General features: G+C 33.3%; 1 protein-coding gene across 2 annotated transcripts in view; it reads right to left on the reverse strand.

Annotated features, from left to right (window-relative positions):
- Positions 1-2,058: 2,058 nt before the first annotated feature.
- SPACA1 (sperm acrosome associated 1) overlaps positions 2,059-13,589 on the reverse strand; it is a 32,700-nt gene continuing 21,169 nt past the window's right edge. For both annotated transcript variants that reach the window (XM_031964543.1, XM_003769271.2), the window contains 2 exons: positions 8,241-8,361; positions 2,059-2,280 (listed from right to left, as the gene is read on the reverse strand). In XM_031964543.1, the coding sequence (XP_031820403.1) occupies positions 2,124-2,280; positions 8,241-8,361 (278 nt within the window). In that variant the 3' untranslated portion in view covers positions 2,059-2,123. The remainder of the gene's footprint in view (positions 2,281-8,240; positions 8,362-13,589) is intronic.

Raw genomic sequence — 13,589 nt, forward strand, 5'->3', positions numbered from 1 at the left:
GTCCAAAGTAGTACCTTAGTATCTTGTGGTTACCTAATGTTTTTTGTACTAACAGACATTAGATAAAATGTATTTACTAAACAAATGTATTTACTAAGAGAGCAAACTAAATATAGTAACTATAAAATATGTTCTCTCTTTAGTTGAACAAGGAGCACAATCCCTCCTCCTCCCACCTCCCAAAAAACTACACACACATACACACACACACACACACACACACACACACACACCATCTGGGAAAAGAGAGTACAAACGTAGATTATAATGGCAGTAAGACATTTACAGAGAAAACATTTGTTGAGACAATTCTTAACTACAAAACTGTAGAGCAATGAAGTTTTCTATTTTTTTCACACAGTCATCTCTGTGGTCTAATTTTAAGTCGCCAGACCCAGCTTTTTCTTTAATCCATAGCTCTCTTCTCTGCTTCCAAAGGTCATGCTACCTGAAGTTGCTTTCTCTCTCATGCTAGTATTTCTTTGTGCTCACATCTTTTTAGAGTGTATCTTTTCTTGACCTCAACATCACAAATTCTCCATGTGCTTGATAAATGCCTCCTTCTGGAAGAGTAAAGCCATTGATTGACTCTATGGGACTGGGAAGAGAGGAGAAAACAATCACTTCCTCCCAGATCCCTGCAAGGAACTCATTACTTTTAACTGCCTTTTATCCTCTAAGGCTTAGTTATTTAACCCCCAATGGGTATGACTAATTTGTTGAAGCCAATTATGATCTTTTCTTCTGGATCAGAAGATGCTTATACTTTATGAAGGTGCTATAGGAAAAACTCCTTAATACCTCCTTTATTCTCCCTTCATTCCTTGTTATGAAGTTGTAAGAAAAGCCATAAAACTCCCTAAAGTAGTAATCTTAATCTCTGTGTTTCCAAAATTTCCAACTGTTTCTACCATGACATTATTCACTACAGTACAAAAATGGATATAACCAGTGATATTTGTAATGTTGCAGGTACTGAAAGTAAGAGATAAACTATATGACATTGTGAATAGTTACCTTTGGAGTCATGAAGATCTGATTGAAATCCTGCACTAATGATAATTATTTCAACACCTCTTTCTAGTACCTTCAGCTACTATTGCTATCCCACTAAAGTTACCTTGTATGTTTTATTTGTAATATATATATATATACATGTATATTGTGTACATATACATATGTACATATTTCTCAGCAATTAGGCTGTAAGTTGCTTTAGGGAAGGGATTTTTCTTTTGTGTGTGTGTGTGTATTTGTATCTTCTACCACATGTGCTTGACACATGATAGGCATCTGATCTTTGAATGACTATTAACTGTAAAATTATTAACAAGTAACTTTGACTGAGTCTTAGACTATAAGTAGAGGTAGCAACCTTTCTATGTGTAATGAGTTCCCACACTTACAAAATAGCATATCATTGACATAAAATTCAGAGTAGGAATGCCATATTGGTAAGATTTTGCTTTTTCAAAATAATTACTTGGTGTTTTCTGCACCATTAAGCCATTTGTGATTCTGTTATAGGGATAGTTAGGTAGTACTTGGTCTCAAATCAGGAAAAACTGAATTTATATCCAGCTTCACACACTTATTAGCTATGTGATCTTGTGCAATTCATTTCATTTCTTTACATCTCATTTTCCCAAATGTAAAATAAGGACAACAGCAGCACCTACTTTGAAGGCTTGTTGTAATGATCAAATGAGATAATATATGTAAAGTGCTTAGAAGACTGCCTGGTACATAGTAGGAACTGTGTTTATAAATACTTATTCCTTCAAATTCCCTTCCTCCTCCTTCTGTATAACAAATTGAACATAAGGGAATGAAGACATGGAAGAATTTAATTCACAGCCCTATCTCCTAGCTTTATTTTCAGTGGCAAATAAATACAGACCGTCTAACTAAATGTCATAATCTGGGCAATGGTATTAATAAGACAGCTTTACAATTAAATGCTAATCACCTCCCTGCCAAGTTGTACTAAAGAAAGCCAAGCATTACCTTCATGCTACAAGAAACCACTTTTCCAAACATGTAAATATTTTAGTATATATTTTATTTATATAATAATGCATTTTACATACTATACTGCTTTTTTGTTTCTAATAGCTTATATGTCACTCATTCCATTCACTTAAGCAATCTTCATCAGTCCCAACGGTATCGTTTGGCAATGGTTCCATAGAAGCTCCTTCTTTGAATCTTACTGAGCTCTCTTCAGAATGCATCTCTGAAAGAGAGCCTTTTGTTGCCCAGAATGTTTTTACAGTACCCCTAAAATTAAAAAAGGAAGGAATTAAATCTATGACTAAATAGTTTTGAATTTATACATTTTCTTATTTTCCATAAGTTCTTTCATTAATTATGTGTGTGGAGACATATATAGAAAAAGTGAACAAAAACATGTTCTAATTAAAGAGTAGAGCCCAATCAAAAGGAGTAGAGCAGAATAATATATCCTGAGAAGACATTCAATGAGCATATCCAAATCAGACGAATAAAGGTAGAGAGCATTTGAGTGATAATCAATATAGACAGAAAGAAAAGTGGGATTACAGGAGCAGTATAATGGATTTTCCAATCAGAGAGAAATTGTTGGTGAGTTCCAGAAACACAGCCCAAAATTATGATATTGTATGATAAGGAAACTTTAGCTTTTTCTGGGATTCTATTAGAAGCAGATGAACCAATAAAGTCTTGATTTTACTTACTGAATATCTCATCCTCCTAAAGTTGGAGCAAGAAATGAAGGAAAACTACTATTATGGACCTAATTCTGACCCATTAAAAAAATCATCTGCTAACATAGAAATTATATGAAGCTTGAGAAGAACAAACTACTCCACCTGATAGTCCTTGGTAAATAGAAACTGAGAGGTTGAGAACCATATGGTATGTAACCTAGCCTTATAGAGTGTGAATTTCAAAATTAAATATAATAAAAATAAAGGATGGTCATTATTTTAAATTCTATAGGTAAAGTAAGCTCAATAGAAATGGAATGTTATTGAGAATGAAATTCTGATAATAAACATAAGTTTCAGAGGAGGAGGAAAGACTAAAAATATCTAAAAGGACAGATGTGGTAGGATAGGGAACTCATCAATGAATTATATTAAAGAGAAAGAAAAGATTAGCATATTTTTTAATCTAAGCAAATAATTGAATATACATACAAATGAATGGATGGTCCCACAAAGGAGAATGTCAGAATTATAAAGCCCAGAACTAGCTAAAGCCAATTATGGACAACATCTAAAAGGTCTTTAGAGACTACATCCATGTGGGAGAAGTGTGGCATAGATATAGAGATTCTTACAAATATAGAGATAGAAGGGACCTCAGAGATCATCTACAATAAAACTTTCATTTTATGGATGAGGTAACTGAGGCTCATAAAAATTAAGTCACTGACTCTAAATCAGGGAAGTTTTGGGTTTGAGTTCTTCCTCTGAAATATATTAATAGTGACTCTAGGCAAGTCATCAGTGTCACATCATAAACAATTTCTTAGATATTTTGAACCAGATTGTACTACAGACATGTCTAATTCATGTTCAAAACAGAACTCACTTTCCTTCCAAAACCTTCTCTCTTCCAAATTTCCCTGTTACTAGTAGTTGAGAGTATCACCAACCTCCTAGTCACCCAGGATAACAATGTATACTGCCTCCATGTCTAATCTGTTGCTAAGTCTTGTACCTATTTTACATTTATTTCTTTCACAGGTGCCACCATTGTGCAGGCTCTCATGACCTCATACTTGGAATATTAAAATGGCCTTCTCATTGGTCTTCCAACTTCATCTGTCTCCAATCTAAACCATCTTTCACTTAGCTGTCAAAGTATTTTTCCCCAGAAATGCAGACCTGACCCTTACTCAGTAAACTCCAGTGGCTCCCTATAACTTCCAGAATCAAATGTAATTTTTTCTTTAGATTTTAAAACTCTTCAAAATCTAGCCTCTTCCTTCTTTCCAGTCTTTTTAGACTTTATTGTCCTTTATGTATTCAATCATCCAGAAGCACTGACCTCCTTGCTATTGATTACACAAGATGCTTCATGTCCTAATTGTGACTTTTCAGTGACCCTCACACTGGAATGGATTGTTCTCTTCCTCATGTCTGCCAGTGGCTTCCTTCAAGACTCAGCTTGAAGTATACCTTCTGTATGAAGCCTTTCCTGTTTCTATTACTTCTCCTCCCCCATCAACTCCAGTGCCTTCTTTCTAAAAAAATCATTTCTACTCACACCATAGAGATTTTGTGTGTGTGTACATATATGCATATAATTTTCTACATATTTTGTGTGCTTGAGAATATGAGTTTCTTGAGGGTAGGGACTGTAGTGTCTAGTATATTATAAGGGCTTAGTATATGTTTGTTCACTGACATAGTTAATGATCTAACTCTGCATTCACATATGAAATTATCTTACTGGAAGTTCCCAATACAAATGAAATCATTGATCTGGTGAAAAAAAAAAAGAAAAAGAAAAAAGAAATTTGGATTAAGTGTGACATCAAAGAAAGCATATGATTCCTGCTTAAGTTGGATTAGACAATGGTAATAGGTGAAGAAGAAAAGGCAGGTTTACTGATTTGATATTTGGTTTGTGTTTCTTCCAAATAGAATGATCTATGATCAGTGAGGAATCCAGTGAAAATAGTTAACAGGGAATTAAAACTGAAGATAAGTGAATAAAAGATATGTTAAAGTTTCTAGCTCCTCTTGATAAAGTTGAAAGATTCACATGAAATATATACCAGGCTGCAGAGAAACCTGAGGATGAAATAATCCTGTTCTCAGTGGTGAAAAACTATGGAAAACAGGAAAACAGTACTAGGGGAAGTTATATGTCTTCATTCCCAAAGGTAGAAAAGAAGAAAAAATATTCTAGCTCTCATTCAGTGAATTTTGTGATCACTTTAAAAAGGGAAGTAGATTATGAGAGCCAATGTGGGTTCATTAAAAGTAGGCTAGGCCGGGGTAAACTCATTTCTTTTTTCAACTGATTTCTAGGATAATAGAATAAATGAATACCATAGATATAGACTGGATGAAAGAACAACTAGGTGGGTTTAAGAACTGATTGAATGATTAAATCTAGAATAGTGATTAAGGTCAATTAATAACAGGTGACATGTATATTGTTATTTAATATTTGACACAGAACTTTTATGCATTATCTTACTTGAATGCTATAATGACTATACGAAATAAGTACCAAAAGCATCATAATACCCATTTTATAGTTGATGAAATTAAGGTTTAGTCACACATGTCACATGGATATAAATATCAGGAATAGGATTCTACTTATGTCGCCTTGTCCCCAAGTCTATAGTAGTCTTTATATCATTACTGGACCTGTGAGTTCATTAATATAGGAATCTGGGGAAAGGAACTTTCTCTACTAATGCAGATTAGTACCTGCTGTCTGTATATTATAGTCTGAAAGTTCCCTGGAACACTGAGAGACTGTCATCTGCCTAAGGCAATACAGACATCATATGTCAAATTATGAATCCAGGTCTTTTTGATTCCAAGGCTAGGTCTCTATGTACTCTAACATACTGCTTCTCTAATCACCATCATCATCTTCTTCTCAGAGAGAAGAAACTAGCATTAAGGAATAATCGAATTTCCAGAAAGATTTCTTTCTTGCCTATGGTTGTCTATGGCTGTTACTATTAAGAATCTTATATTTACAACGGGAAAGTTTTGATATAAATGATATAGACCAATTATTTAGTTTTATCACCTTGCTTTCAAGGTGGTCATCATTAAATATACAACACCCTGCAAACTATATATTTATATAGTATTTTAAAGTTTGCTAAGTACTAAGTAAATAAATTATCTAAGTTCATGCTTATAATAACCCAAAGAAGTAAGTTCTATTATTATCTCCATTTTCAGATGTGAAAAATGAAGCTCAGAAAAGCTAAATCACTTGTCCAGAATCACTTCCCCAGGACAAAAATCAGAGGCAGGATTCATATTCAGATCTTCCTGATTTCCAATCAAGTGTTGTATATACTATATACTATACCAAGAATCTGTTCATGGCCTTGTACTGTAACATATCAGATATACTAGATGTTAAGTGTGACACCTCTGATGCATTACAGTATAAAACCAATAAAATTAAAGTAAAAAAAAAAATAAAGAGCTTTGCTTATGTTTAGGAAAGCATCCTCATAAGTTCCAGACAAGAATAGCTCAGTGTTCTCACAATGAAAAAGACCTGGTGATCTTATGAACTATGAGAGATGTGTTCATACATATATACATACATATATCCATAGAGATATAGATACATCTGCACATGTATATAATAAATATTTGTAAATATATATGTGTTATATATGAGCATGTATATTATATATGTATATATAAATATGTATAAACACATAGGTATATATATATATAAACCATAAGATGTATGTTGTGTATATTTGTGTTTAGTCTGATATGATAGACAAAAACATTAATTGGATATTAATAACAATCGAAAAACTTCTTCAGCATAACTTTCCTAAGAAATAGCCATCTGATGTATGTTTTATTAGTTCCAATTACAGTGACTTGACTATTTTATTCTGTTTCAGAGGTAGTGTTGTATGGAGGACATAGAGCTGAACTCTGAGTGAGGGAGATCTGCACTCAAACCTTGCTTCTCCAAGAATTGCTAGTTGTGTGACCCCAGGGAAGTAACATCTCAGAGCTTACTTCCTCATCTGTTAAAAGAAGGTATATTTGACCTCTAACATCTCCTCCTCTAGCTCTAAATATATAACCTTATGGCTCAAAATTTTAAGGAGTTTCTTCTAATATTGAGCTTCCCTGAAGTTTCTATCCCCTGGAAGCTGGTTTTGTCATTTTAAGTTTCTATGCACACAGAGAGAGTAATCTAATCTTTGTTCTCCATGACAATTCCTCATCTATCTAAAGAGAACTCTTCTGACATCCTTTCCTAGAAATCTTCTCTTTTCCAGACTACATGTCCTTAAGTTTCTTTTACTTTTCCTCAAATGGCAAAATTTGAAACTTTCTTGTGAACATTCTTTGGATGCAATCTAATTTGTTGATGTCTCTCCCCAAATGTGGCCCCATAATTGAAAACAATGTGCCAAATGTGTTCTAACCAGCACAGACTAAAATGGGGCATTTGCCACCTTGGTTTTGGAGGTACCAATTCTATTAATGCAACCTTAGAGAGAATGTAGTAGCTTTTTTGGTTGTTATGTAGGATCATGGAGGACATAGGTCAATCACATCTATTAAGCTAAAGGAATAGTTTAACAGAATATAATATCTTGTTGGGCTTGGAGTGAAGACATGAATTCCAAGTCACATTTTGGATACTTTCAGTGTGAGTTGAGGCTAGTCACAACTACTCTAAGACTCAGTTTCTTCATCTGTACAATGGGAATGATCATAGCATCTAGTTCACAGGATTGTTGAGGTTTCACATGAAATAATATAAATAAAGCACTTTGCAAACCTTGTTTTGTTAATTATTTCAGTCTTATCTGATTCTCTGTTATCCCATTTGGAGTTGTCTTGGCAAAGATACCAGAGTAGTTTTCCATTTCTTTCTCCAGCTAATTTTATAGATGAGGAAACTGAGGTAACCAGAATGAAGTGACTTGTCCAGGATTAAACAATTAGGAAGTGTTTGAGTCCAGAACTGAATTCAAGTCTGCCTAATTTCAGGCTTAGTGCGCTCTCCATTGTTGCACCTAGCTGACTGTCCAAACTTTATAATTTTGTATAAACATAAATTATTATTATTAAGTCTACAGTCAACCTGCATTACTAAGTTGTTTTTTTTAACATACTTTCTAGACCTATCTACTGCATCGTATATGTATTTGGCTGCTTTAAAAAAAAAAAGCAAATGCAAAATTTTACATTTATTTGAAGTAAATCAACCCACTTTTCTAGCTTGCTCTTTGGGGAGCCAACTAATTTATAAGCTCCTCGAGAACAGAAAGAATATCTTATTTATCCTTTTATCTAACCAAGGGCCTCAAATAGCTCTTTGACTATCATAGGCACTAATAAAAGTTTTGTTGAATGAACATATACTTTCTCGGTGACTTACAAGCAATGGAGTTATTACAAATATTCTCATTTCAAGAAGTTGATTGACTATAATAATTATCTCCCAGTTGGAAATTAGAAGAATCATGATTAAAGAAAACAAAAACCCAGCTGTTCACCTACCAGTGAATAATTATGAAGACTAATGCAAAGATCACACCAATACAAACAATAACACCAGTGATCAGAACAAATACTAGTATTATATCAGTGTCTGGTCTGTTTAATCTTCTTGACTGTAGTTCTAAAAGGAAAAAACATATTCAATTATTGGTATTACTATTATCATAGAAAAATCATATTGAAATGTAAATAGAAAATAAATTCTTGGAAAATTTCATTTTAAAAGGCACAGGGATATGTCAGTAGACAATAAATTATATATGAACTTGCTTTACATTTGAACTACAAAAAAAGGCATCAGAAATCAGGATAGAATTACAAAGAGAAACATTCTCTCTTCTTTTATCTTTATTTTTTTTCAATTTTATCTTTATTTTTAATTCCAGAAAAATTCATTTATAGAAGAGATTGAGATGATTTCTACCTTAACTTGTCCTGAGAAATTTCTATTTTTTCACCACAATTTAGAAACCATGATGATCTGTTTTGTAAATTGTGTGGAACAAACACCCATAAATCCCTTTCTACACATTGGGTGTTATACTATGTGCTAGAAATAAGAAAATACAGAAATAAAGTCCCTTACCTCAAAGAGTTTACCATCTAATCCCCATTTAGGACCATAAACTCTAGGTGGACAAGAAATTCTATTATCATGAACCATTTTGTAAAAATATTTATATCATATGGGCATGGATGATTTAGGGCAAAGTCTATTCTTGTTAATAAGGGGAAAATATTTATAATCCCATGTGAAGGAAGGTTATTTGTATCGAGAGAAAGATGATAAATAGAAGTATGAATAGAATTATTTTACATATAGATACATATTTATGTTTACAGAGAGCTATCTCTAGGAAAGATGGGGAAGAGAGAAAGGGACAAAAGAAATTTAATAAAAAATTGTTATATATTTTAAAGGAATAGTAATTTGTACATATAGATTTGTAGTTTTAAATGTAATCATCTTTTTATTATTCTACTGTTATATAAATGCTTGTTTTGCTTCATAAATTAAAAAAAATCAATAAAATTAAAAAACAAACAATTCCATGTCTTACTAATGGTGGTTCAGTGGTCATTTTTATGTATTCAAGAGAAAACTTTAAAAGACAACAACTTTGAATTTAATATTTTTAAGCTGTCTAAAGGAAGTCTAGCAAAAAAAGAAAAACAACAAGAACAAGAAGGACAAAAAAAAAGAACAAGAAGGACAAGAACAAAAAGGAGAAGAAAAAGAAAAAAATGCAATTTTGTGCTTCCTACAAATTATCTAAGCAGCATCAACCTGGGTCTAGATGTATAAAAAGAGGTTTAGCACAGGGGATGAGGGGAAGGAAAAATAAAATTACAAGGACAATTTCATGACCACATTTGATTTTGCCTCCTCCGTTATTAAGATAATACAGTGAAAATAATATATTCTTGGAGCTTAAACATATTAGATAAGCAGGCAAATTGCCACATGAAAAATTAGTTCTTAAGCAAGCATAGGCTATTTCCCCAGTGTAAAGGCTTTTACTACTCAGATAAATATAACACTTTATATAGAGAGAGAGATACATATACATATATTTTATATTTTTTCAGGTTATGAAGAATAATATTTATTGAAAAAAGTTTCCATTTTTATAAAACAAACAACAAAAATTTGTAACAAGCAATCAAAATATTCTACATATACATAATAAATTACACTTTAAAGAAGGCATCATGACATAGTAGGAAAAGAATGGGAGTTAAAGTTAAGATACTTGGAGTTTTGTCTTGCTCTGGACAAATAATTTGGCGTCTTCTAGATCTCATTATGTTTCCCCATCCCCAAAATAAGGAAATGGAATTAGATTACAAAGTTCTTTCCTGCTCTGAAAGTCTACAATTGTTCTTACAGTAGGGAAAGAATAGTAGTTGGTTCTTTTTACAAGGTTATCTTTAGAGGTCACATATTTCTCCTTTGAATTTTCTCTTTATGAGAAGATATGCCCTAGATATGCCCCAAACTAAAGATCAGAGGTGCAATGGGTATAGTGCCAAACCTGGACTCTGGAAAACTCATCTTCCTCAGTTCAAATGTAGATTCAGTTACTTACTAGCTCTGTGACTGTGGGCAAGTTATTTAGCCCTGTTTGCCTCAGTTCCTAATTTGTAAAATGAACTAGAGGAGGAAATGGCAAACCATGCCAGTATCTTTGCCAAGAAAACCCCAAATGGAGTCACAAAGAGTTGGACATGACTGAAAAATTACTCAACTATTGAAATTCTTAAACCAAAACAAGAAGAAATCAAAGAAAAAAATTTAGAAAGCAATGTCTGCCTGCCCCTTGAGGAAGGATTATTTAATTTTATGTCCAGTGCCTGATACACAGTAGGCACTTAACAGATTCTTGTACATTGACTGATTGACCAATTATGTGCAAGTGATGTGTTTTTGTTATATTTTCTTTTTTATCACAAGATCATAAATTTCCTTTATTTTTTCCATCGCTTATTTCAGCATCTAACATCCTCATGATCAGGAAATGTTTCCTTACATATAATCTAAACTATTCTTGTCACAAATTAGGACTTTCCATCATATTGCATTAGGACTCTCCATCATATTGCATGACAGCTTTTCAAGTTCTTGAAGACATCTATCATACTTTCCCAACTCCAGTTCTCTTATTATTTAAGCTGAATAAATCCAATTACTTCTACTAATTCTCATTATGATAGGCACTCAAGATTCTTTCCCATCCTGGCTGTCTTCTGCATATTCTAACTTGTCATTGTCCTTAAACATGGCAAATTCACAATTGAATACAGTACTTTCAACATGGCCTGATCAGAACAAAATACAAGAAAACTATTCTTCAAAGAAATGATACTTTTAACGTAGCTCAAGATAACATTAATTTTTTGGCTACCATATGTCACTCATCAATATTGACTTTAGAGGCCAACCAAAAGCCTCAGATTTTTTTTTCAAACTTGGTATATCATAGAATCCTATATAGGATGTCCCAAAAATTTTAGTACAGTTTTAAGTTTTAATAGATTAAACTGCACTAAGACTTTTGGGAAACTTTGTTTTTAGAACTACAAAGTACCCTACAAATCACTGAGACAACCCATTCTGTTACAGAGAAGGAATCTAAGTACTCCATGGAGACATTAATATGAATAACATGGGTAGCATATGAATGTCTGAAATAATTTTAACTCAGATCTTCTGAACTCCAAGTTGAATTCTCCATCCACTACACGATACTGCCTCTAATTCTGTGTGTACATACATATGTATATGTATACATGTGTGTACATGTGTATATTCTTTCTCTTTTTCTACATGTGTGAGAAAGAAAATGAAAAGGTGATGAGTGTTATTTTTGATGATGGCATTGGATTCACCTTCTATATCAAGTTAGTTTGTTCTACTATATTTTATATATATATAAATATTACATATATATATATATATATATATATTTCAAGCTAAAACATCTGTTTGATAAGTAGACCATTAAAATAGTCACTTTGATAGTGTGGTCCAACTGTCATTTTTTTAAGTGAGCTAAATGGCACAGTCATTTTTTTCTGCTGGTTAAAATTGTTGAAAATATTTTGTCATAACAAGAATGAATTTTTTTATGTTATAGCTGACAAAAGTCATATAACCCATTGTCAAAATTAGTCCTTGAACCTGAGTCTTCTGGTTCAGCAACTATATAGCTGTTAATTTCACTTTATCATGTGGCTGTCAAGATTCTCTATGAGAACTAGTAAATAGCATGTTAAGGGAGGGAAGGAAGGAAGGAAGGAAGGAAGGAAGGAAGGAAGGAAGGAAGGAAGGAAGGAAGGAAGGAAGGAAGGAAGAAAGGAAGGAAGGAAAGGAAAGAGGAAGAGGAAGGATATAGGGAGAGAAGGAGGAGAGAGAGAGAGAGAGAGAGAGAGAGAGAGAGAGAGAGAGAGAGAGAGAGAAGGAGGGAAGGAGGATTTATTAAGCATTTATGTGCAAAACACTGTGCTAAATTTTGGGGGATGTAAAAAAGACACAATCTGTCCCTCCTCTCAAGCAGCTCATATTCTAATGGGGAAAACAAAACATGGAAGATTTGGAGTGCAAGTTAGATGGAAAAGACCCATGGTCCTTAGAATATGATGGCAAAGTAGATGTTAATGCTGCCTCTTTCATGTCATTTCCACTTATAGAATATCAGTTTCTGATATTGAATCATTTGGCAGTACCAACAACATTGATGTTAAGAACTTTTTTGGGAGGGATCTTTAGAAGATGTTGCTATAACCCCTGTAAAAACTAGTTAACAGGTTTTATCCCCACAGTGGTTTCTTTCGTAGAAATATGGCTACAGGCACTGTGCTGTAAATATGGGTATTCCTGAGATTCTTGCATTCAATATCCCATCAGAATATGAGGTGAAATGAAGATCCAGGTGATAGTGATGGTGGTTTGACTTGCCTGACACATGCTGCCTCTGTCTGTCTGTCTGTCTGTCTGCCTGTCTCAAGGTGCCTTGATGATTCAACTAAGCTGGCTTCCTACCCTATGTGTAGTAGTCAGTTGACAGCTGCCAAGAATGATGATTCTCAGGGCTGTACTGGAAAGCCAGACAGATGATCTTGAATATAATATATCATTCCCAGAATTCCTGTGCCTATCAATGAAATGGAAACTACTACTTCCCAAAGCAGTAGCAAACATTCTTTCAGAGAGAAAGAGAGGTGGGGTTGCTAAATAGTGCAGAGGATAGAGGACTTGAGTTCAAATGTGGCCTCTCAACACTTATTAACTAAGTGACCCTAGGACAACTTGCTTAACCCCAATTGCCTTAAAAAAGAAAAGAAAAAGAAAATTGTGAGGGTTTTTTTTCCTGTGAATTTTTAAAACATATATGTGATTTAAAGAGAGCTCAATGAGGAAATTTATTTTGCTAAACTATTTATGTTATAATGATTCTTTTCCTTCAGATTTAGGTTTTGTAACTTACTATAGGTTAGCTCACTAACTTCCCTTTTCTATATATATTACAATAGCTAAGACAAACTTATTAAATACATTGATAAAGATTGTGACTGAAGCAAAATGCAAATTCAGCTATATAATAGATCAAAGACATAGTTCTGAACTAAGGACAGGAAAAGCAGCCCACAATGGAGGCTAAACACATTTGGGAGAAATATACTTGAGCATATTGGTATGATAATTTTGCTCTGGTGTGTATACTATCTACATCTCTGTTGAAGTAGCCAAAATCTGGGCTTACTCATTTGCTTCTCAGTAGATTGAGATATATATATAGATATATAGATATGCGTGTGTGTGTGTGTGTGTATATATATATATATATA

The sequence above is a fragment of the Sarcophilus harrisii genome, chromosome 4 (genome assembly GCF_902635505.1).
Source record: "Sarcophilus harrisii chromosome 4, mSarHar1.11, whole genome shotgun sequence".
Classification (NCBI taxonomy): domain Eukaryota; kingdom Metazoa; phylum Chordata; class Mammalia; order Dasyuromorphia; family Dasyuridae; genus Sarcophilus; species Sarcophilus harrisii.